A 26,376-nucleotide genomic window follows, 5' to 3' on the forward strand; every position below is an offset into this window, starting at 1 on the left:
CACCGATCCACCTAACTCTGTGGATTACCTATACAGATTAAACAGAAAATGGTGAGTTTACATAAACTCAGTGTGTAACCCCACAGAATTAAGCAAGCACATAACAGATAATCAAAATCAGACAGATACAGATTCAGGCCAAAGCCCATCTCAGATACAGACACAGATATACAGATCAGAATCAGAAATCAAATGTCCTACCCCTATCTTTTACACACCATCTTCGACCATCCCTACACACCATGTAGGGTTTAAAAACACCCACCCAACCCTACACACCACATTGTATTGATGTTGTATATAACAGATTAAGTGCAGCCAAGTTGCCAGAATATAGGCGATAAATGCCTTTCAGAACACTTCCTCCATAAATATATATATCATCCCAACCCCAATATCAGATACAGAATATTCAGTTTCAGACATACAGATTAGCCATGCTCGCATGCTTACATACAAATATAACATGCATATATTATCATGCTCAATACAGAATATCAGTCAAATAGATCATACAATTTAGGGTTTTGTTAGCCCTTACCAACCCTACAGTAGACCCACAATCGTTTGGGATGACCCATGCAACTTTAGAAAAATAGAGATAAATGGGCCCAATTAATTTCTTGGAAACGACATTAAACCAAACCACATCGTAATGGATAACCCGAAAAATGACTAAAACCCTTACCTTAGAATGATTAACAATGATTCCGCACAATGAAAGCGTCGATTGGGAACTTCTAGCCCCTTGACCTTCTCCTAAACATAAAATGAACCCCAATTAACTGAAGATTCGTTAGTGAAAACAAAAATCACACTTATCAAACTTACCAATAACGCCCAAAAACACCGATGTAACGATTCACTGAACTTGATAACAAGTAGGAGATCAAAAATAAAATTGGCAGCAAGAAAAGAAAGGGAAAACGGCAATGGGGAGAAAGAGAACGCCAGTTTTTTTTCTACAAGGAATTTGGGAAAAGAAAGATTTTCTCAAATTCCACTATCTACCCTATCATAACTGTGACACCCCTAATGTGACCCTAGTCAGAAAGTGGTTTCGGGACCACAAAATCGAGTCATAAAAATAATTAACCGTCATACTTGATGCTTATTATATGTATATATATGCATGTGTGAAAATTTCATGTTTGAATTTTGTTAATTGAAAGTGAATTTTATTAATAGGACTTATGTGTGACACTTTAAAATGTGATGGGTTAATCTATAAGGATCTATTAGTGCATGTTATGAAAATAATGGGTTTGCATGTCAAATTTCCACCTATGACAAGTAGTGGCCGGCCATGCTATGGGATGAAATGTATTATAAACATTTTATGTTAGTGTTTTATGTTAGAAATAATAAAATAAAGAACATGGGTAATAAAATAATAGTGGTTAGTAGGGAGAAACAAAAAAAAATTAGCTAGGTTGCTCCTCCATTGCCGTGACTTGAGGGAGGAAGAAGAAAGTTTGGTTGCTTTAATTTTTGGCTTAGAAGATGACTAGAAGGAGGAAAAACTATGATTTTAGCTAGTTAGGTAGCTGAAATTTCAAGTAACTCGGTAATCCATCGAAGAAGAGGAAGAGGGCTGCAACAAAAAGAAATTTGGAGACAGTTTGCATGTTGAAGGAAACTAAGGATTTAGCTTGTTTAAAAGTTGTATCCTAAGTTGGTAAGTTTTCTAAGCTCCCCTCTATCTTTAACTTTGTTGTAAAGAAAAATGATGATGGATTGTGGTTGGAAGGCATGGATGCGGGTTGTAGAAAAGAAAAGCTCTTTGATTAGTTGTAAAATTACTCTTGTCCAATTTTGTGCCTTCGTTATCTTGTCCAAAATCGAACAAATTAATGGTTCTATTTTCATGCCGATTAGGGGTTGATAAATTGAGTCTAATAGCTAAAATATTATGTTATTCTTACTAAGTTTCAGTTGTTAGTAGTGACGTAACAATGTGACAATTAAATGCATAAATGATCACTGAAACTCCAGCTTGAAAACAAATTGTTCCAGATGTAAATGCTGATTTGAATGTGTTGTAATATGTGGAGGAATTGGTCTCTGCATGTTTGAAATAAAAGAAAACAATGGTTGTTAAATATTAGTTTTTGTTGCTAATCGAATGGGTTTAATTCATTGTTCAAGGGCTATAAATTGGTGTTAATTAAGCTATTCGGATGGTCTAATAAAACAACTGAATGTTAAATAATGCTTGCTGTCCAAATTGAAATTATGCTAGAAGGTTGAACAATTGTTGTTCAAATGGAATTTTGGAGTGTTTAATGGACTCCATGTTGCTAAAATTTACATGAATAGAAATTTCTAAGCTTAAATTGTAAGAATTTGAGTTGTGTGGTTTAAATTGTCAAAGATGCATTTGGCAATTGATTATAATTTGTTAAAGGGTGTAAAGTATTGATAGTTCTAAATGGTACATAGTTAAATGAAGATGGAAGCTTGATAAACTTTTATTTAGAATGTGAATTAGATATAAATTAAATAAGCATGAAATCGAATCATGGCATGTTTTATTAAATATGATACATATTGAAATCTATTGTTTTAGATGTAGATTAAATGATATGTGATTGCCAAATGTGATTGTTAAGTGAATAATATTAGTTAAGTACTTAAGCAAATCTATTGTTTTACTTAAGCTTAAGAGCAAAGAGGATCAAAGTCGGATAGGGGAAAAGAGAAAGTAAACGAATAGCCGTGGATATCTAGTCGTCGACCACTTCGAGGTAAGTTTTAAGTGATTAAACATTGAGTAAATTCAATCATAATAGGACATAATGAGTTGATTTAATAAGATATGATGTGGCCATGATATGTCTTAAACTCAAATGGTAAGTTCATAAGTGTTTGGACTTGAAATTTAAGAGCAAATTGTAATAATTTGCTTAGGACAAGAGTAAGTAACGTGATTTTAGAAAATCACTATAAATTTTTGGTGTGGAATTATAGGCTGAATAAAATATGTAATCAAAGCTTAATTAGTCTAGTTTCTTATAAAAGAGACCGTGTAAGCAAAGAAATTTCCTATAAAGAGATATTTAAAGTTGTGTGAGACAGTGTCAGAATGACTCCAAAATCCCTTGTCCTGTTTTTAGAAAATCACTATAATTTGTAAAAAAAATGGTTACAAGATAAAATTTATATGCTTAGACTCCTTAATGAGTCTAGTTTCAAATGAAATCAAATAGAACATATTTTGAATTCTTTACAATGAGAAATTTGATTCGTAGTGAAGACTGGTCAGATTAGTCAAACAGTGAAACAGGGGAAACTTTAAGAAAAATCTGGTATTGATTGGGCAAACCTAAAATTCTGAAAATTTTATGGATGGACTATATATGAGTCTATATTTAGGGAAAATTAACGGAAATTGATTTTGAGTTTTGTAGCTCCAGTTATAAATAATTTAGTGACTATTTCTTAGGAAAAACAGCTTGTAGTGAATATGTGATTTTGTTGTAAACATTGATGAAACTATTTGAGTTGCTTATAAGCTATTGCTGGAATTGATGTACAAGACAAATATATATATATGTGGTAAAGCCGAATGGCTAGTGTGAAATATGTATGAGATATATATATGTGGTAAAGCCGTATGGCTAAGGTGAAATATATTTGAGATATGTATATGTGGTAAAGCCAAATGGCTAGTGTGAAATATGTATGAGATATGTATATGTGGTAAAGCCGAATGGCTAGTGTGAAATATGTATGAGATATATATATGTGGTAAAGCCGTATGGCTAAGGTGAAATATATATGAGATATGTATATGTGGTAAAGCCGAATGGCTAGTGTGAAATATGTATGAGATATGTATATGTGGTAAAGCCGAATGGCTAGTGTGAAATATGTATGAGATATGTATATGTGGTAAAGCCGAATGGCTAGTGTGAAATATATATGAGATATGTATATTTGGTAAAGCCGAATGGCTAATGTGAAATATGTAGGAGATGTGTGTATATGGTGGCCGAATGACCAAATATGAAAGGTGTGTATTATTAGATATTTGATGAGGCAAGTGAATTACAAATATGACAGTTGATGTGAATGTTGTAACATGTGATTAAATGTACATGAAACTTGGAAATATATTCCGGGTAAGACCCGATGACTACGTGTGGAGATTATGTCCAGGTAAGACCCGATGACTACGTGTGGAGATTTTGTCCGGGTGAGACCCGCTAACTACGAGTAGGGACTATTCGAGCTAAAGGTTTCGCTGAAGATTCGAGTAAAGCATAAGATTATACGACTTCACAGTAACAATTGGTAATAAATACGTTCAATGCGTTAAGTTGGTCAGGTATGTATTTTGAGATTATATTTAAGCTTGATTTGGACTAAATCACAAGGTCGTTATGTGATGTACATGTGAGTAAAGCAATAAGATCGTTTCTATGATTATTGTGCATTTGGTCAATGTGGAAAGTTATGAGAATATGTAATGTACCTATGTTTATAAGAGATCACTATCAAGTGAGAATTTATCGCCTATTATATAGGATGAGACGTGCATATTCGGTAAAGGGATGGTATGCCCAAGGAAGAGTGAAATAAAATACTGAACAACTATGTTATAATTTGATTGTTATCTGTTGACACTGCTTAAAACTTACTAAGCATTGTAATGCTTACTCCGCTTACTTTGTTTCCTCTGCTTTATAGATCTCATTTGGAAGCTACAGGGCTCGGGGATCGTCAACAACTAGTCACACTATCACTATCCACCGCTTGGTACCGCTATGTTTTGGATTATCTTATGGCATGTATAGAATAGACTAGTAGTGGGAGGATTTTGGTTAATGTATATAAGCTATGCGAATATGACATCTTATGAATGTTTACTTTTATAAGTTTTTTTTTTAAATTTTATCCCTGGTTGTGTCTAGCAATTATCCAATTGAATGATCTTTACTTCAAGAAAATGAAAAAAAATTTTACTGTTCTGATATGAGTTTCAAGTCCGGTAATGCCCCTTTACCTATTCCGGCGACGGATACGAGATAGGGGTGTTACAATAACCAATCACTATCAGAATTCTAATTTTACCAAAACTCTGTCCCATAACTGATAAAAAATAAATCGCTCACATAGGAATTCAAACACAGGACCTCCCCACAACACACAGACTCCCTTACCATTCGAACCAACATGCTCATTCTGATATGGTTTTACAAGTAACTTAATATAAGCCCACTGAGCAAGTATAAGGCTTAAGTCAAAAAAAATACCAAAATTTACCGATGTTAAGGCTTGATCTTAGGACCTCACATATGCATCCAGAACACTTAACCGCTGAAGCAGATACAGACTTGTGTTAAAACTATACAGAAACAAAAATAAATATTTCGGGGCATTACAAACCATTCATAACTTTCATTCATACCAAATAGTAACAAGTAATAAAATGACATGTATGTCGAGTTATCGTATCCACAGAGACTATAAAAGCAAGTATTTATGAAATGCAAATTTAAGCAATTTGGTAGAGGAAAAATATTTTTTGAAAAGGTGGGCTATAAATTAAATCTAAGTAAACAATTAAAATTAAACTATAATTCCAAGCACAATTTCTAATAGGTTTTAATTAATATGACATAAGTGTGTTAGATTAATCTCGTTCTTAGAATTATTAGAACTATGCTCATGTTACTATGAATAATTTCATGGCAACTTGGTCCTTTGTTAACTAATGCACATACATACTTACTCAATTAATCGATCTTTCAACCATATTCTTATGTTAAATTAATTAATCAGTTTTCATAAGCAAGTATAAGACAGAGTGAAGAAACAGTACATCCATGTATTGAAACAAATTTAATCACAACAATCTTACAAGTTATGCAAGGCAAGAATATTGTTTAATACTAGTGCTCATTTAACCCACTTTTACACTTGAGAAGATTAAACATGCACCAATTAGATATTTTGTCTATTAATTACCATTTCAGTCTGATTAATAATTAATTAAATTGTTACGTTACAATTATAATGCAAGTATAACATAGGCATTATTTTATCTATTAAACAAACTACCAAGTTCTATAATAACACCAACATGATTTTAACAATTTAAGTGGACAGAATACAATCAATTTAACACAAACATAATTTAAGTCATCTTAATTAAATTATAAGCATCAAAACAATAAGCATTCATGTTTATGATCACAAAATAAACTAAAAAAAGAAGTAAAAAGGGAAACTAGAAGACAAATCTGGTGTTTTTTCGAAGCTAGACTAGCGTGTGTCTCTTTCTCTCTATTTTGTTCTGTCGATCAAAGGCCTTCAAGATGCTTGATTGCTGCTGATCTAAGAGGCTTGCTACCTCTTTCTCAAGAAGGGAAGCAAGCAAGGGAAAGAAAAGAAAATGGAAAGGCAAAAGGAGAGAAAAAAAGAGATGAGAGAATGAGAGAAAAGCGGGGTGAATGAATGGATGAGTGATTTGAGAAGAGGTGAGGGGTGGTATTTATACTTGAAAAGAGTAGCTTGTATTGGCCAAAAATAGCAGTTAATCCCCCATTCCATTGTCGACCCTTGATAATAGAAAGAGGGGTTGAGATGACTTTACTAAATTTAGCTTAATGCCACAAATAAGAATACATAAAAAGAGGAGGGGTTGGAACAGGTCTAGAAGAAAGTTAAGGGCTATTTTGCAAATGTTATAATCAGCTTTAGAAGATTACTTGGATGTGGGCTAGAAGACTTTTGGGCTACTCCTTAAGCTCATGCTTCATCTTCCTTTAATTGGACACTCTGTGCCCTTTCTTCGATATCAGACTAAAAATTAATTCGACCCAATTTTTGTTGGATCTTTACATTTTCAATGGGTCCAAGAAGCTAATTCGGGGCGTCCATGGCTGTAAAAGAATCAGCCATCCTCATGTGCCAAATTTTCCAAGGATGCTTCAGCAATCTAGTCTCCTTAAGGTGACTACCGCCCTGATTTTTCTTCCATTGTACAAATTGTTCAAAATTGGTCAAATTATGCAAATCTATTATAAAAATAAATAAAATTAAAATTAATTATTTTATAATAAAAGCATAAAATCTGATGAAATTTACTTAAAAACTGCATGAATTACTGCTCAAAAGACACTGAAAAAGTTTATATATTTTAGTGTTTCCACACTTCCAAACTTAATTCATTGCTCGTCCCGAGCAATGCACAAATTACAAAAGAAGTTTAATAAAATCACCTTTGAAAAATTCCTTCAAAAATTATTTCTGCCGACAATTAAAAGTTTAGTGCAATTATGCTCAAGAACAAAAATTTTGAAATTATGCAACTTAAGTATACATATTGTTTAATTATTCTCACTTATTATCATGACAGGAAGAATATAGACTAAATGCTTTTTCTTAATACATATATACTAAATTCATATCAATTAACTTTTATTCCTTCATTTAAGACTAAGTTGCAATTCTTAAGTTTAATTTTGTCTTCATAAGTTGAGCTTAACAATTTCTCTCCACTAATGTAGTCGGCATAGAAATATGATTCAATGGGTCTTTTAAGTAAGTTGTAACTTGGCTTGGCTAGGGTATGTAAAAAGATAGATAATTTTAAGCTAAAACCCCTAAACTCAACTAGCATCGGACCTTTAGAATAGATACCCTCAAATTCACCAATTGTTTTTTAACTTGAGTATACATGCTCCTTGTACATCTATTTTTGAGTACATATGCTCTCTTTTTTTCTATTTTTTTTCAATGAGTATACTATCACATGTATTGCAATATTTTTGAGCATTCGGTACCTCTTTTCAACTCCCTCAAACTTATTTTCAAAGGATATTCTAGATAGACTAAGTCTAGTATTTGAGACAATTTAAAGATAAATATTAGAGAAGGGATGACTTATTAATGCAAGGTTCAAATAAAATCAGGCCATATAGTCTCAAAGTCAGGTTTCAAGGGATAAATATTCGTTAAGGTTGGCTTGAAAGACTCAAACGGTCCAAACAAAGTTTGCCTAAATCATTTTCAAAATTTCATACCTCCTAGGATTTTGCCTCAAGAAATTACTAAGTCAATTCTAGAGACCTAAACTTTCATGCATGCTTAGCTTTTCTAAGGAATTAAAAATTTCCTAGTTTGATTTATATATTTTATTAAGATTGACATTTATGTCGAATATAGCAAACATAACAATTATTGAGATAATAGAACTTTATTTATACTAAAGTTTAGTATAATAAAAAATTATATTTTTAAGCAAAATATAACTTAATCACAATTTGATAGGAAAAATGAAATCTTGAAAAGAAAAATTCAATTTTTGGTCCCCCTACTTAAGATGAACAATGTCCCCAATGTTAAAAACAATAGATAAAAGGAATGAAAACATAGATGTAAATAGATATCGTACACCAAGTAGACAATCTATTCATCAAGTCCATGAATACTGCAGGCATATTTGTTAAGCCAAAGGAAACCACTAAGAATTCATAATGGTCATACCTTGAACAAAATGCAGTCTTAAGAACGTCATCACCTTTGATCTTCACTTGATAATAACCAGATCGTAGATCAATCATAGAGAATATCATAGCCCCACTCAAATGATCAAAAAAACTTCAATTCTAGATAGTGGATACTTATTCTTTATAGTTACCTTATTCAACTAACTGTAATCTATGCATAGGCGAAGTGTTCTATCTTCCTTCTTCACAAACAAAATTGGCGCACCTCATAGTGAAACACTTGGGTGAATAAACCCCCTATCTAACAAATCTTGCAACTGTGCTTTCAACTCTTTCAGTTCTAACGTTGCCATTCTATAAAGAGCACAAGAAATGGGCGTTGTACCAGGCTCTAATTCAATTGAAAAATCAACTTCTCTATCAGGTGGTATTCTTGGAAGCTCTCCTAGAAACACATATGAGAAATACCTTACAACTGAAACTTGATTAATGTCCTTTCTCAACTCAATTGAATCCATAATGTACGTCAAATAAATGTTTGTGCCCTTAACTAACAACTTTCTGGAGGATATAGTAGAAATTATCTTATTCGTCAAACCAGTTTGTACGTTGGGAACTAATACCTCCTTACCCTCAGCAGTCAACAAACACACACCTCTAGCCCGACAGTCGACCACAACATTATGTCTAGTCAACCAGTCTAATCCTAAAATAACATCAAACTCATGGAAACTCAGTAGTAACAAGTCCGCCAAGAACGTGTACTCGTTAAATATTAACCATAGTACTATGACCTAAAGGATTAGTCACTAACACATTCGTTTAAGAATACACAACCTCAAGACTCAGAATATAAAAATAAGTTGATCCTGGACCTATCAATGCATAAATACTACCCTCGAGGAAATAAAATTTACTCGTTATAACTTTTGGTAGATCAATATATTCTTTTGCCTTCATTACATACGTTGGGGCGGATACTCCATAGTTTAGCTTAGTAAAAATTTTCCTTGGTATCCCCTACACTAAGCCAGACTTTGCTGCTACTATAAACCTAGCCTCTTGTTGAAAATTCTGAGGCCCACGAGTAGACTGATCTGTAGTTACTTCTATCTTGGAAGGACAATCCTTAACCATATGATCCTTGGATCCACATCTAAAACATGCTCCAGAATGTCTCCAACATTTTCCTCCATGACTTCTTCCACAGTGCTCACAACTAGAAATTCTCATTATTCTAGATCCCCCAGAGCTTGCCATCGAAACAATCAATCTACTATTCCCATCACGCTTGAAGCTCATAGGTTGTGATTCTCTTCTTGATGATGAAAAAGTTTGATCTCTAGGCTTCTTGAAATTTGTTGGAAGTGGAGGGCTAGACATTCCATGTTTCATTCTTCTCTTTCAAAGTTCCTACTCCTATCTAGAATAATTGTTTCCATCTTGTGAGTCTTGGTTGTCATAGCTACTAAACTTTTACATTCTAAAACTTTCTATAAGTGATTCCTCCATCTCGAATAATTGTTTCCAACTTGTGAGTCTTGGTTGTCATAACTGCTAAACTTTTACATTCTAAAACTTTCCATCAGTGATTCTTCCATCTATACTACCTCTCTCATGAATCAATAATGTCTTGAAAAGTTATCAGATACCAAGTGTAAAGAGGGACTCCCATCACCATTGCCTAGGAAGATCTAGATTTCTAAATGCATACATGGTTCTACCTCTTTAATCTTTGTTGTTATCCAATCTCATTCCCACTTAAGAAACATTTATTTCTTCCCATCATTTGAAACTCAAGAAGAAATTTCTTGCTTGAAATTCTCCTTATAATGATGCATTTCAATTTCTTTCTCATTGTAGTTGCAATTAAACATTTCTTTTATCTATACATACCTTTACCAACAAAACCAACAACTAGTTTCCTAGATTGCAATAATAAGTTTGCTTATGTCTATCACTAGCCATAAGTATAGATTTGCTAGTCATATCGTCTATACCATCCTATTCAGATTGTTGTCAGTTGTATCAGATTGTGTTCAGGCTTACTGTGAGGTTTCTTAACCTCGCCTCCAAAAGAGAGGGGCATTGCACATTGGTTCCATATCTCATTTCAACATTCTTCCAATATAAAGGGGAATAATAAAAACTTGGTCATATTAGCGTAGTCACGACGATTAGAAAATAAAAAAAATTATTCAACTTATTTGCAACGTATCTTGCCTCCCCGGTTTTATGCATTTTAGCATGAAAAACATCTATCCTATCTTTAGAAAACTTCCTTCAACCATTTCTAATAGATATTTGTAAGGTGTCTCTCCAGTCACCATTTTGAAAATCTATCATTTTTTTTTAATTCAATTACATTATAAATGTTCTTCATTATTTAGAATAGCAAATATTTCTAAATAAAGTCTGCTTGAATTTTCTTTTCTGCTTGAATTTTCTTTTACATACAAATATAATCTTTTCCAACATATCAAAACGTGATAAGCATGCTAATATATAATAATAACTAAAAATTTTTATTATAATTTTTTTTGTTAAAATGCTTAAAGAATGATATTTTTCTTATTTGTGAAGTTTGAAATAATAAAAAGATTATTCATTACATTACATTTTCTATATTTAAATATAAAATATTAATCTATAGTTAATTTTGTTAAAATAATCATTTAATAATTTACATTAGTCATCATAATATAATAAATAAAATAATATACAATAATAGTTTTATACCTCGTCACATATAAAAATATATTATATAACAATAAATAAGCAACATTAGTAATAATTTAAATCTTATTAACAATAATTTATATACTTTAATGTAAATATAAAAATTCAATATGATAGAAACAAGGCTTAGTGGTATAAAAAGATTAATTCTAGAACGAATCAAGATATATTGTTATCCAGATTAATTTAAATCTTGAATTTGGATACTTATTTATCTAAATTCATTCTGAAATTATAAATATCATAAAATTATTTTTAAAAAATTAAAATTTTAAAATCATTAAAATTATTAAAAGAACCATTAATTTTACAATCGAACAATAATCTTTATAAAAATCATTTATTTCAATTTAAAAGCATTCAATTTTTTTTGCTTCATTATTTCTTCATATTTAGGAGTCTTTTAACTTATTATATAGCTATGTGTACTTAGATGCCATTAATTTATACTTACCTTCCATATTATTATATTTCAATTGAAAATGTTGCATCTTAATTTTGAATATATTTATATGAAAACTTAATTGATTTGAAATACCAAAGAACATGTTTGTTAGGTAATCTCTTTTGCACATGTGTTTTCGAAGGAAGAAATAAATAAACAATAGAATACACCAAACCTAATAACTCTTTTCGTTTGTTTAGTTTTGATTAACTCTTTAATGTCCAATTTATATGGAAAAGATGCAATATATGATTTTTCATTTTTTATTCTTTATATTATTTTAATTAATTTTAATATTTCTATAAAATTTATTATTTTAATTATTTTTAATACTTTTTTGTAATTTTTAATGGTTTTATAATCTTTTATGTTTTCTTTTATATAATTCCAGAATGAATTTGGACAAATTGGTGTCCAAATTCAAATGAATCTGGATAAAAATTGTTCAAGTTCACTCTGTGCTTATTTTCTAAAAGAATTTTATTTTTTAATTTTTTATTTTTGCTGGCATGGATTGCCACGTCCATTACAGTAAACATTGCTCAAGGGATCTCACTTATCAAAATTGTCAATTCAAGAGTTCAATTGGGTGAAAAAAGTTGAGGGACTTAATTGAGTTTTTTAAAATTCTTTGAGGACCTTCTGTACTATTAAGCCTAAAACAATTTATTAAAGAGTTTTACTTTAATAAACACTTCCAATGTTAATGGTAGTAAAAAATAAAATTTTTAATAAAAAAGAAATCAAGATAAAATAATTGATTTATTGATTGTGAGTTATAATTTAACAGGCATTTTATAAACAAAACCACCGGAAAATGAATAATTATGTTTATTAAAAATAATTTATTTTTAAAAATGCAAAAAATTAAAAATATTAATGAATATTTAATTTCATAAAAATAAAGGGTTAAGAAATCTTATTTTAATAGACCTTAACGAGAATCACAATAGAAATAATTAATATTTTATTTTAATAAAGAAAAGTAAATAATTAATTTTAAAAATATCAATGGGAAATTTGTCATTTACTTTTTACCATTTTGGAGCTGATACTTTTATATAGAAAAAATATTATACTATATCCTATTATAGATAATTAAACCAACACTTTTGTCAGTTTTTTGTTCGACCAATTGAATCAATAAATCTAACCCGGTCTTGCATTCATCGAATAAAGGCAATCTTCTGGAGGGCAAAACGAGAATGAGGCAATTTTTTGAGCTAAACATGTTACACGACCAAACCATGTGACAATATCAGCTTATGTGAGAACAGCATCAGTAATCCATCAGCGCCTACACGATTGAGTGGCTTAAAAAAAACAGGAATATTCACAACGTAAATGATTATTTATAGTCTTTATTTTTTTGTAGTTGAATGACCAGAGTAGAACATCACCAATAACTGAATGGCCATTTAATCCTAAATCCAATTGTTCCAAGCCAGCCAAATTATCAAATACAACGTGGAATTCTACACAATATGACTTCGAGAAATAAACGGGATTAGCAACAATGCTATATACTACATAAAAATTGAGTTCCATATGAAATTGAAAAACCATACTGTAAATAATGGTCAGAAGTGGGTAAGAATCACCGCGCTTGAGATTTGGTATTAGCAACAGCCGCTTGCCGATGCATCGAGTTGTGGTGGCTTTTGTTTAAAGATGTTCTTTTTCCCACCTTTGGAACCCTCAGCCAAAAGGCTCGGAGTATCTAGGATCTGCATGATAATGTCATCTCATTAAAAATGTAAGTCTCATTCCTTAGCTGAGGAAACCTTTAACAAAAATATAAAAGGGCAATTGACTGCTGTAACATCTATTACATTCACAATTGCATAAAAAATGGTGGATTCACAAAAGCAATCACGAAGAGTCCAAAAAACCCTAAAACATCTGCTTAAACCAGGGAGGCAAATTACGCTGCTACTTCCACTACTGATATTTTTTTCAGAATTTACTGCCATAGTATCCATTATGTTCATAATTGCAATAGAAGCAATGGACTGGTAACGGATTCATAAACGCAACTTCAATCACCGGTTTAAAAAATTTTTGATATAATTTCACTAATAGCCCTCATGCTCACTAAAATTTATTGCTTGAACCAAAGCATTGTGGAGAAAGGCAGAAATATCAGAACAAAATAGCTGTTAAATTCAATACCTTCAGAACAAGCTCGTCGAAGCACTGCTGTACATTAACGCGTGTTTTAGCACTACATTCGATGAAAAGGCAACCATACTCTCTAGCAAAGTTTATTCCCTCTTTCTTTGTTACAACCCTCTCACTTTCCTGAAAAGCATTTGACGATGCAGGTATAAGGAAAATTCTCAACAAAGGAAAGGAAGATAAGAGAATTGAGAAGAAAGAAGAAAAATGAAAAAGAGAAACAGAGGGTAATAAATATTGGGGAAAGAATAAGTAGAGAGAGAACCAATTTTGATGACTCAAATTCATTATACCAAATTACAAAGGAACTGAAAAAATTAAGTACTTGTAAAGCACACTGTACATGTTAATGAAATATGTACCAAATAAAATCCTGAAATGGATCTACAAGTACCAAAAATAACAATTGAAACCATAAAAGTTTACAGATTTAATTAAACAAATATCGAAATAAGCATGTCCTTGTCCTGCATCCTGTAGAATACAGTGACGATATTATTAGATAGTGCCTTTCAGATGAATAACGAGGTGTCACCACTGATATGTAATGTAACTATGTGGTTTGCATACAATCCAAACATGGAAACAAACCAGTGTAACTAGGGAGGGAGAAAATAAGGCACTTCATCATACAGTGAGGAAATCTTCATTACTTTCTTCCCTAACAAGCCCATGCCCACCCACATAACAAGAGCTTCAAATTGGATATTGACATGAAGATATGAACATATGAAACTCAAAATATAAGTTAAAATTTACTAGTTTGAAGATCCATGTCAAACATGTACTAATGTCCAACACTTGCCAGGCAACATATTCTAATAGCAAAAAGCATGGAAAAGTTTGAGAGCATCAAGTAAAAGATTTTTGTTTCCTAAAGATAAGAGCACATCAGCTAAATCAAAATAGCAGACCAGATTCAGTCATTCAGGATAAAGAATAACACACTCGTGAAGAAGCAATTATTGTTATATCAATTGCAAATTTTAGGGACCAAAAACCTGTTTTTCTTTTCCTTATAATTCTGGTGAAAATAGAAATACAAGTTTACCAAAAGGAAAAGCTATTATTTGCTTAACCAATTCCATAGAAGATGACTAAACAATTTTACCAAATCAAGCCTAATAAAAGCAGTTCTACGTGTAGCATTTAATACATATATATATATCATGCCAGATCCACAAATAGGTGTATGTAACTGTTGTGTGTATTTCGCTTTCTGAAACCTGTTTCCCTTCAAATATTGCCTATTTGTTAAACAAGTATACATGTTACAGTCAAAATTTGCTCATAAAAAGGGAAATTATCAGACCATATTCACTCCATATTTTTCTAACCATCAAATACAATATGTTTGAAAATTGTGCATTTATGAGCTTCAGATTTTGCACCAAGGGGCGCATTTGATCTAGGAAAAGTAGGGTTGGCTTCAATAATATGATTCTCCCCTAACAAGATTACTTAACACATTAACAGTGATATTAGATGCTTACTTTTGGTTTAGCTGGTCAGAATGTAAGATTCCTGTTTTTGTTTTCCTTAATGACATATATTTACTAATGCCCCTTAAAAAGAATAAAATCTGAATAAATGAAATTATTTCATTGTACAATAACACAGTACCAAATAAATTACCTAGTTAGTTACCCAATTTTTTAGACGCTTCCATTTTGGTCACCCAAATAAAAATACAAGTAATTTGGTCACCGCCGTTAGAAAAATTTTCCATTTTAGTCACCCAAAGGTTAAATTCCTAGCGGCGGCTAACTGTGCATGCCACATCATCGTTTTAGATTTTTTTTTTACCCTCACCACTATTCATCATCTCCCCCTCCACACCACCTTGCTACCACCATTTTTTATCTTCCTTTGCTCACTGCTTCCACCATTTTTTCGCACATCACTTTGGAACCGGAAGCTAAGCAAGAATCTATCGAGATAGCTGATGGCAAGAACAGCAATGAGAGCAGAGAAGGAATAGTGAGCATTGACTTTTAACATCCATTTCACAAATTCACAGCGAGCCCCATCTAGATTCCCATTGCTTTGAAGGCTATAGTACAGTAGGTTCTGCTCTTGTTTTGAGAGTAAAGTGGAAAGTTCATCATCTTCCCAGGAAAAGTCTTGTTCTAACAAGTTGGGAAAAGGATTTTGATCTATTAATCTCATGATTGTAACAACTTCCTTCTTCTACTTCTACAAAGTAGTCTTGTCTGGGTTCTTCCTCCCAATTCTCTTCTAAACTATAAAGAGCATAAAAAACAAAAAGAAGAGTTCAAAGCCATTGTTCTCCACCAAAGAATAGCTTTTTCCTTTTGTTTTCTTTTTTAAAAATGTTTATGTTGGTTTCATTATAGAATAGAGAAGAAGATGAAGAAAGAGGGGCCAAAAGACAGAGCTTAAGGCATCTCTCTGTCTGAAAGACTAGAGGATTGGCAGGGGGGGGCAAGTGAGCAGTGTAACCAAAAGGACGTGTTTTGTGGGTTTGCTCAGCTGAGCTGCAGGGAACAAAGGGTTAGTACTTAGAAAGCAGATAGTAGTTGAAATTTCTTATGGATTTGTTTTTGTTTTTTCAATTATTGCGAGTCTATCAGACCCAGACCTGACTCATGGCATGGGCCTTGTATTACATTTAATTAAGTTTATGTTCTTACTCTCATTGGATCTATAACTAGTTTTTTGTTTTTTTTTTTAATTAATTAATTTCTAGAAAAAAAATGGTGGAAGCAGTGAACAAAGAAAGAAGAAAATGGAAGCAAGGGTGGCATGGAGGGGAAGATGATGAACAGTAGTGGGGTTGAAAAAATGGTCAAAAATGATGATATAGCATGCACAGTAAGCTACCATTAGGTATTTAATGTTTGAGTGAATAAAATAAAAATGTTCTTTAACGACAGTGACTAAATTGCAAGTATTTTTATTTGGGTGACCAATATGAAAGCACCTAAAAAGTTGGGTGACCAACTAGCCAGTTTACCCTATTTTTTAACCATGGAAGTGAAAACAGATGTCATCCAGCTACTTTCAGAAACCAAATAAAACCTCTATAATAGATGCATTGCGATAATCATTGCCGCTCATGAATTTAAAATAGCATGTATAACTCAAGACAACTCAAAACCCAGCAACAATACTGTGTATAACAGTACCAATATTTCATGTAGTTTCTGTGCCCATACACGATGCCCTATCCTTGTAATCACATGGTGAGGCTTGTTTCCTTAAAATTTTATTTCAAATTATAGTAATGAAAATTTGAACTCTTATGCAACCAAGCAAAAGCAGCCACATGCAAATGAAAGAAGTCTCAATGCATTCTTTCACAACTAACCATGAAGTTTTTTCTTGCCCACGAACAAAATAAAATAATACAGCACAATCAAATCATGCCCTTTCAAACTTGATTGCAGCATACACCCATCCTAGCATATTAAACTTGTCTAACTATAACTTGAAAAATGTTCCACAAGTTGATCCCTGGTAGTAATAATAGTGGAAAAGATGTTGATGTTCAATGCAAGTTTATCAGCAAATTTTCCATAATTTCTGAACCCGGCCTCGGTGTCCTAATGCCCAACCACTCTCCAAGTTTTATACTCATTTGCTTAACAAAGAGCGCAAAATCCATTTTCATTCAACCTTTCAAATCCTATACATTCCCAAGGTTTAAAACTATAAAAACAATCAATTCCAAAATGTCAAAACAAAACATAAAGCAATAGCCATCTTTGGACTAGTTTTTCTGGCAAAGGAATGCTCTTGAAGAAGCTGAAAACAACCAAACAAGCAGCCTAGCTAAATCCTGATTGTGTTCTTCAGGTATTCATAATACATGGGTATGCTTATTCTTGTTAGAAGGTCCCAATCCCAATGAACAAACCAAGTTGTTATGCAAAGAATCAAAGAAAGGAAAAAGATTAAAGAGAGATGTATAAAAGACCTAACATCCTAACAACCCAATCAGAAACAAGAAAGGCCCCTACCAACAAAAGAAAGAACAAACAACACCCTAGGACTGAACCGAGAGACAACCAAATTCAAAGCCCCAAAACCTAACTAAATCGAACAAAGAAAGGCAACAAGCTGCAGCGATCATATCCAAAAACTGGAACACATAAAACAAAAAAAGCCACAAATATATCCAATGTCGAACACCCGATAGCCCAAAATCGACCATCAAAACATAAAATTACCAGGCATAAGATGTTTGATTACTTTTCAAACAACATTAGGAAGAAATACTAAAGGTGGAACAATGAAAAGGGCGAGTTGGAAAAAGGAGGAGGTTCCAAGGGAGTTTAGGAAGAAATACCCTAAAGCCTCAGCAATGGGTTCATTGACAGTGAAGGGACTCAAGGCATTGCAAACTTGCGCTAAGAGAGAGGAACAGTTATGCTTTGACTAGTAAGGATGAAATTGCGAGTGAATTAGGTTTGATGTGGGGTTTGATTATACTGGTATGGATTCACATCATTAAAGAGAAAAGAATGGATAAAATGGTCCTATATGTCACTATAGACTGATGGGGGTATGAGATACCCCCAATAGGACTGAACAATGTCACTACAGGTAATGGAATTATGGAACATTCCCAAATGTCAAATATGTGCTCGAAGCACTGTTACCTCAAAACGAAAACTCAGATTCCGAGCAGTAATATTAGACTATGCAGAACAATGGCTTCTCAATGTATGCCTATTCGCAAAGTGTAAAAGCACAAACAATTCCCACCCCTCATCAAGCCTCAAATGGGTGACAAATTTGCTTAATTTTATTTTCCATTGGTGTCTTAGAGAAAAACAACTGTATGCGACAAGAGAAAATGATCAGCATTATTCAGGCCTAAAGGGAAGGACATCTAAAGAGAGAGGGAGAACACACCAAAATGCAGAAAGGAAAGTTCATTTGGAACCAAATCAAGGCATCACAAATATAAAAGAGGGAATTAGCATCCAAAGATCTTAGTTTAAATTACCTTGTCAACTTTGTTCCCAACAAGCATCTTGATGCAGTCTTGATTTGTTGAGTAGAGTTCAATTTCCTTGGCCCAGACTTCAGAAAGATTAGTAAATGTCTCCCTCCGTGTTACATCATAAACTGTTTAAGATCAAAGAAAACCTCATATTGTAATTCTCCAAACAAATTAAGAGCAGAAATACATGCAAAGTCATAAAATTGACCAGAATGATAAAAGCTAAATGTTACATTACAGCACACTTAAAAGAGGTTAGAATTGAAGAGGCATCTAATCTTAGTCATGTGAAGATGTTAACCACTTATACTGACTACAGCAAAAAAAAAGGTTTAGCAGAGTAAAACTTTTTACAGATAAAAAGGAAGTAGAAAACATCTAATCATTTAATCCAGGCCAAGGCAATATGTAACACAGTAGCTACAGCAAAAAAAAAAAAAACCAGGACTATAAGAGGGGCCAAAAAGAAGAAAAGGAAAAAAGAATGTATTGTAAGTTGACATAAACATGATTTTTACCAGTGATATGAGCTACAACTATTATGATATTTTATTATTTAAGTTTTATTTATTATTTATTAGGCCTATGGATTGATGGCTAGGATTATGACTTATCTTTAAATTGTTAATCCAATGTTAGCATTAAAGCTTTATTAATTAATAGAATTCAGAAACTAGAGGTATAAATAACCCTACCATTATTACTTACTATTTAATAGAATTCAGCAATTAGAGGTATATATCCCTACTATTATTAATTAGTGAAAGTACCTGCCAAGTCCCTCTATTATAGGGATCAAATTAGCCCCTCTACAATTAAACGTATCAATTTAATCGTAGTACTATTAAAAAAAAATCAAATAAGACCAAATTGCAATAGAGTTGACATTTATACTATGCTTGGATTGGAGTAAGGGGAAAGAAAGTTAAGTAACTCAAGGGAAAAGATTCTTTTTTCTCTTGTTTGGATAACCTATTTTTTACATGGTAGGAAAATTGAAGGGAGCTGAGAATCCCTCACTTTCCCTTGTTTTCCCTCATTTTCTTAATACACCAATTTGGGGGAAAGTGAGAGGAAAGAATAAATATCTTTTTAAAAAATGTAATTTTTATACTTTGTTAATTTTAATGACTTTTGTTTACTTTGAATTTTCTCCTAATAATGCATTGAAATTTTTGTCATTTTTTAACACCTTGTTACCTTGTTGTAAATGGCTTTATTATTTTCTAAATTATTTTCTTTTTTTATTTACTTTTTGAATTATTACAACTCTTTAAGAACATTAGAACTCTTTTTACATTTTAATTTTGTAACAAATTAACAAACTATCAAAATCATTTTCTACATTTTTGAATTATTAGAACTCTTTATTTTTAAAAGTTTGTATCAAATTAACAATTTTATCAAATTAATTTATAATTTTTATTAACACTTGTAACTATCATTTTATGAAAAATATCAATTTTCATATTTTATAATTTAAGTTAATTTAATTATTATATGTTATTTAAGTAAAGTTAAATTGGAAAATTTATTTAAAAAATTATTTACTTTACTTTCCATGTCTTAACCAAACAGAAAATGTTAAAATTCCTTTCATTTCCTTTCCTTTCCTTTATTAATTTTAGCTATCAAACAAGAAATAAATATTACCTTTCTTTCACCTTCCCTTCCCTTCCCTTCCCTTCCCTTCTTTTCCTTTATTTTTAATTATTCAAACATAAGGTTACAGTTTAAAAAATGACATGAAAATTATTTTTCAATTGCAATTCAACTCTAACAAAAGATCTCATTTGCAAAATCATAAAAATCTTTCAAAATATTAACTTTGTTAACAGTAATTGACTTTTTTTAAACAGTAAATGTTAACTCTATTGAAATTTAGACTTATTTGATTCTTTTTAATAGTACAGGGACTAAATTGATAGGCAAAACAATGCTTATGTCACTTCCACAATTTTACAAAGGATCAGCTCAAATGAAAAATTAAGGCTCCGTTTGTTTCACTGAAAATAACTTACGGAAAATGATTTCTAGAAAATAATTTACTTTTTCTAGAAAAGCTAATATTTTCTGATGTTTGGAGGAATCTGTGTTAAATATTTTCTGTTGTTTAGTAGATTTCTTAAAAATATTTCATAAAAGTTATTTTCAATTAAACAAACATACATTTGAGATTTTCTTATTTTTTCATTGTTTAATTGAATTTATTTTATTTATAATTTTATATTTTACGTTGTTTTTGCATATATAAAAATATTATGTTAATTCATTCATTGCAATGTCATTTTTAATTACATAACTACTAAGTGAGTATTTTTATTTAAAATGTGACATCAACAAAATTGACAAAAAAATTAACGATGTCAACAATTGGACTTGATTTTAAAATTTGAAAAGTAAAGGGACTAAATTCTTGAAACTAAAAATACAAAGGCTAAATTACAAATTTGTGAAGTGTACATAGATTTATGACATATTTTAACCTTTATACGATAAAACATTTATTATTAATATATTTATAATTGTAATAAATATTTATTATTAAAATATTAATATTGAATATTTTCAATAATATGTGAATAATATTATTTAAAATTATTATTTTTAAAATTTATTATTAAAATAAAATTGAAATATTAAATAATTTATTAAAATAATAATTTATATTTATTATATTAATAATTTATTATATGACTAAATATAAATAATTAAATATTTATGTTTAATAATATTGAAAAATATAATATTTTAAATATTTTTAAAATAAAAATAAAATTTATTATCAATACAATAATATTAAGCTTGATTTAAGTTAATTTTATATAAAATAAAATTATCTATAAATGAGCTTTTTCCGAAAAATGACTTACGCTTTCAAAATTATAAGTCATTTTATAGGAAAAAGGGCTTATTTTAACTTGACCTGTAAGTCATTTTCCGTTGGCCAAACTATTTTCTGTGAAATAAACACAGGAAAATGCAGAAATATTTTTCATAAAACCTTTTACATGTAAACAAACGAACCCTAAAGTAGTAATTTTCCCAATAGAATAAAGAATGAAGGGCACAAGTTTTGTAAGTGGGACAATTTTGCAATTTAAAACAGGGATAAAGTTACCCATAATGACCCCTTGTGCGCCTCTGTAGTAAGAACTTGTCAATGTTCTGAACCGTTCCTGCCCAGCTGCATGCAATATCAGCATAAATAAGTCAAGACTGAACGAAAATAAAAATTTCTCCCTACATGAAGCCATGAGCAATAAAAATAGCAAATTTCTATCATGCAAAACTGATTTAAATCATAATAAATAATCAGATCAATAAGGATTTTCACAGCAACAAGCCGAATCAGTAAAGGCCCAGTTGAGTAATATAAAGAGAACGTCTAACCAAACTAAATGATGCAGAGAATGATACAACAATTACCACATAATTTGCTTCATTCACAAATATTTCCTCAAAGAACATGCTTGCATCTCAGTTCAATGCTTTTGAAGGCAAACAGAAGTCCAGAACATTGCAATGTCATCTAAAGAGAACATCTAACCAAACTAAATGATGCAGAGAATGATACGACAATTACCAAATAATTTGCTTCATTCACAAATATTTCCTCAAAGAACATGCTTGCATCTCAATTCAATGCTTTTGAAGGCAAACAAAAGTCCAGATCATTGCAATGTCATTTCCAAAAACATCCAGAAGGCTCAGCTCCATTTATGCAATTTTCTACCCAAGCATGATAAGATTAAGTTGGTTCTTAAGATTTCAACATACCAAGCCCAATATGCGGGCATACCTTTTTGATTTACGATCTTCACTTTGAAAAGGCTACAAAAGCGTACCAGTTGTGCATGCAAAAGAAAAATGAGTGCCACCAATGGAAAAGGCTATATTTGATGGCATTGAAAAGTATATAAAATTAATATATATGCAGAGTCTTCATAACATAAATCCTAATGTGGATACAATACCTAATTCGCTTAGGCTCCCCCATTTTTTATGCTTTTGCTATTTTCTTTTTGATTTTGCAAAAATAATGGCTGGAAAAAAAAATGAACAGCAGCCAGGTAGCTTCAAGTTCAAGTGGCATTTCACCTCTATCCACAACTCATTTACTGATTCTTTTTTTTTTTTCCTTCTTCTGAACTCATCTACTGATTCTTAATATCAGCACAAAAGGACATAGCAAAAGCATCGATCAAACAGAACTTTAGTAAACTCAAACTACTAATCTCAGGTTAATATTTTCTTTGAATAAGCTGTTTGTCAGAACTAAGTGACACTTTAGCAACTAAAAAAGCATTGCACTCATCAAATATAGGTGTTTGAGCAATAAAAACTAAGGTCCCCCTTTCAGAGATGTTAAAGAGAAACTTGATAAAGTTACAGGTGATAGATTAAAAGGGAAACAAAGTAAGCAAAATAGCCCAAACATCATTATATATAATTCACTGTGACAAGCCAATTTCTAGCATGATTTATTCAAGACAAGAAAGGTTGAAATAATAATGTAGATGTCAATTTATATAGCACAAAAGTAGAGAATCATTGGAAAACCACTTCCGTCATGTATGAATATGAAGGGCTTTATGGAAGTGTTAAATATGCTTCATCCGGGCTTCTACTAGAAGATAGTGAATGGTAATACGGCAAGGATCCGGACGGATGGATGGGAGGACAAATTTATAAATGGGCCTGATATAGGTCATTGTGATGCTATTCCCCATGATGCTAGGGTGTCTCAATTACTTCTAGAAGACCAGAGATAGGATGAGATGTTAGTTCGATCTTGTTGCAACGATGAGATGCTTCCCGAATTCTCCATCTGCGTATTGGCGAGGCAAGTGAAGACTAGTTGGTTTGGGGGCATGCCCCCAACAATGTTTATACCACGCGTTCAGGGTATAATTGGTTACTTCTTTAGACTTTGGGTTTAGGACCTCAGTCTTTTGGAAGTAACTTTGGAAGCTAAAACCCTTCCAAAGAGTTGATTGTTTGGATGGAGACTGGGTCATGGCATCCTCCCTACGGCTAATGGATGTGCTATGTTCTCCCTAGGGGTGGATCCAAGTTGCCCTAGATGTAGGACAACTAAGGAGGATGTTATACATGCTCTTTGGGATTGCCCAATTTCAAGGGAGGCTTTAATCTTGTGTAATATTCATAATGATTTGCTTTGTTTGTCTTTTTACAATGCAATTGATTGGCTCGAGGCAGCAATGAGGAAGATGGACAAAAGAGCTTTCACTAGTTTTCTTATGCTTCTATGGCAACTGTCCGAAGCAAGGAACTTGTTTGTGATTCAAGGGCAGGTTTCTTCTTTGCAAGATGTGGTTTTGAGAGCTCGTTCGATCCATCATGAGTTTCGTGTGCATAAGCTTTTGTATGCGCCGTTGTTACTTTGACGTCTGACTGTGACCCGATGGTCTCCGCCTCCTGAAGATGCGGTCAAAATTAATGTTGACGTGGCATGAAATGCATAGAAAAAAGTTGCTTCTAGCGGTGCCATTGTTCCTGACCATGAGGGCATGGCGCTAGCTGATTATGCTTGTTCGATCACCAAGGCTTTTGATGGCCATTCAGCTAAGGCTATCGCTTCGGCTTGCGCTGCTTAGAAGACCCTCGAGAAGGGTTTCTCCGGAGTTATTTTCGAGTCTAATTGTGCTTTTATTATTAATAAGTTCAATAATCGGACTCTTGATTTGTCCATTTATGGCCGTATTGTTAGAGGGGCCTTAAGTATTTGCAATTCTTTCAATGCTGTTAGTTTTCCTTTTCCCATAGGTCAGCCAATCATGTTGCTCATTGCATGGCATATTGGCTGATGGATGGGATCACTGCTTTGGATTTTGGTTTGGACTACCCGGATTTCATCCACCGGTTGGTGTTGGATGATACCTTCTAATTTAATATAGTTGGCCTTTTTGGGCCTTTTTCTTTCAAAAAAAAAAAATCAAAGAAAAACCAGAAATAACACATTAGCAAACTTTAGGTATTACCTGTATCCCAAATTGCAAGCTTCAGCTTTTTATCCCCGGCATTTACATATTTCACTTTAAAATCAACACCTACACAACAAAACAAGTAGAGTTCTAAATCAGGACATAAAGATATGTAAGCAGATTAATGATTCTTATAATCAGTTTAATGTGAATGCACTGAAGGCTTTACAGAAGTAGAATAGTTTAACCAAGACCACATTGCAAGATCATCAATCCATTCTAGATTTCTGATAAAATAAAATTTTCATTCCCAATTTACAGTCTTTCTGTTCACTCATCATATTTCCTTTCTTTTTATCAAAAGACAAAACAAAACTATCCACAAAAAGACAATGCAAACCTCATTTCTCAGAATCATAAAACCAAGAATTAATTTGGCACATCCAACATTTGAGATCCAATCGAGTTAAAATTTAAGATTTGGAAACTCTATTCTTAAGCATTTGGATAATTCCTAGTGGTTAAACTGGAAAACGCAAGTAACAACAGCATCCATACATAAGTAAATTCGTACAATTTTCTCCAAAAGAAAGTTATGTTTTCAATTTTTCTTCAAAAAATTTTTTTGGTAAGCCGCCTTTTGATCTTGAAAAGAAAATCCAAAAGGGAGCGTAGATATCTTCATGTTCCAGAGATCAAGACAATGCCATTATAAATTATAAGACATAAAAAGGAATAAAAGTTGATGAGCACAGTTCAAAATGAATACTGACCAATAGTGGGAGAGAGTTCCTCAAAGGAATCGGAAGTGAAACTTAAAAGAAGACTACTCTTTCCAACTCCTGAATCTCCTATCATCAGCAACTTGAACAAGTAATCGAACTCCGCTTGATTCGACGACTCCATTTTTCAATTAATTTACCAATTGAACTATCTTTCTTTCAAATAACACCAAATTTCTACGATCGGATCTCCCAAATCCAGCCCTCTTTCTCTTTTTCACCTTATCAACGCATCTAAACCTGAAAAACAACATGGAAGCAAAATCATATGTATAGATTTGGATTTCAACGAGATAAAAGGTTGAATCTAACAATATCCTTATCATGTATCCCAAAGAATTTATTAATTGAGAAAAGAAAACTCCTTACACAGGTTTAGATCATGGTTGATCATACATATTTATAGAATTTATTTTATACATCAAAATTAAATATAATAAGAGATTACCTCTCGGAAAAGAAAAATGGTGAGAAGAAAATGAAATAATGGAGGAGAGAGCGAGACAGAATTTCTGATTAGCAGGGTTAATTGAGAAAAATAAAAAATAAAACTTTTAAACTAAAACTTAAAAAGAACTTGTAAATGCAAAAGGGCAAAGTAAGGAATTACAAGAATAGTAGCGCGCGTGGGTTTGGCTCTTTCCATTCCAACGCCAGAAAATAAAAAATTGGCAATAACCGGGTCGGGTCCTGTGAACTCGGATGATTTATGTTTTGACTTTTTGAGTAGACGAACAAATCATTGGACATCTCTGATTTCATCTTAGATTTTCATTTTGGGGCAAGTAGAGGTAGAGGTGATAATGGGTCGGGTCGGGTCAGGTTCGGGTCGGACTCATACAAATTTTTAGGC

General features: G+C 32.0%; 1 protein-coding gene across 1 annotated transcript; it reads right to left on the reverse strand.

Annotated features, from left to right (window-relative positions):
- Positions 1–12,975: 12,975 nt before the first annotated feature.
- Positions 12,976–26,146, reverse strand: LOC108489393 (ras-related protein RABC1-like). The gene is made up of 7 exons (XM_017793925.2): positions 25,972–26,146; positions 25,515–25,763; positions 24,799–24,867; positions 21,915–21,980; positions 18,797–18,918; positions 13,816–13,944; positions 12,976–13,370 (listed from the first exon to the last, which is right to left on the reverse strand). The coding sequence occupies exons 2-7, from the start codon at positions 25,645–25,647 to the stop codon at positions 13,263–13,265; spliced, it is 627 nt and encodes a 208-aa protein (XP_017649414.1). The 5' UTR covers positions 25,648–25,763; positions 25,972–26,146; the 3' UTR covers positions 12,976–13,262.
- Between the last annotated feature and the right edge of the window lie 230 nt (positions 26,147–26,376).

Source organism: Gossypium arboreum, chromosome 10, assembly GCF_025698485.1.
Source record: "Gossypium arboreum isolate Shixiya-1 chromosome 10, ASM2569848v2, whole genome shotgun sequence".
In the NCBI taxonomy this organism is placed as follows: domain Eukaryota; kingdom Viridiplantae; phylum Streptophyta; class Magnoliopsida; order Malvales; family Malvaceae; genus Gossypium; species Gossypium arboreum.

What these genes read in the sequence shown, in the direction of transcription:
- LOC108489393 (XM_017793925.2), bottom strand. Translation starts at nt 25,647, where the DNA reads ATGGAGTCGTCGAATCAAGCGGAGTTCGATTACTTGTTCAAGTTGCTG. An exon ending in CGCACAAGGGGTCATTATGG is followed by an intron (nt 18,919 to 21,914) that starts GTAACTTTATCC and finishes GATCTTAAACAG; the next exon opens with TTTATGATGTAACACGGAGG. An exon ending in TCGACGAGCTTGTTCTGAAG is followed by an intron (nt 13,371 to 13,815) that starts GTATTGAATTTA and finishes ATTATCATGCAG; the next exon opens with ATCCTAGATACTCCGAGCCT.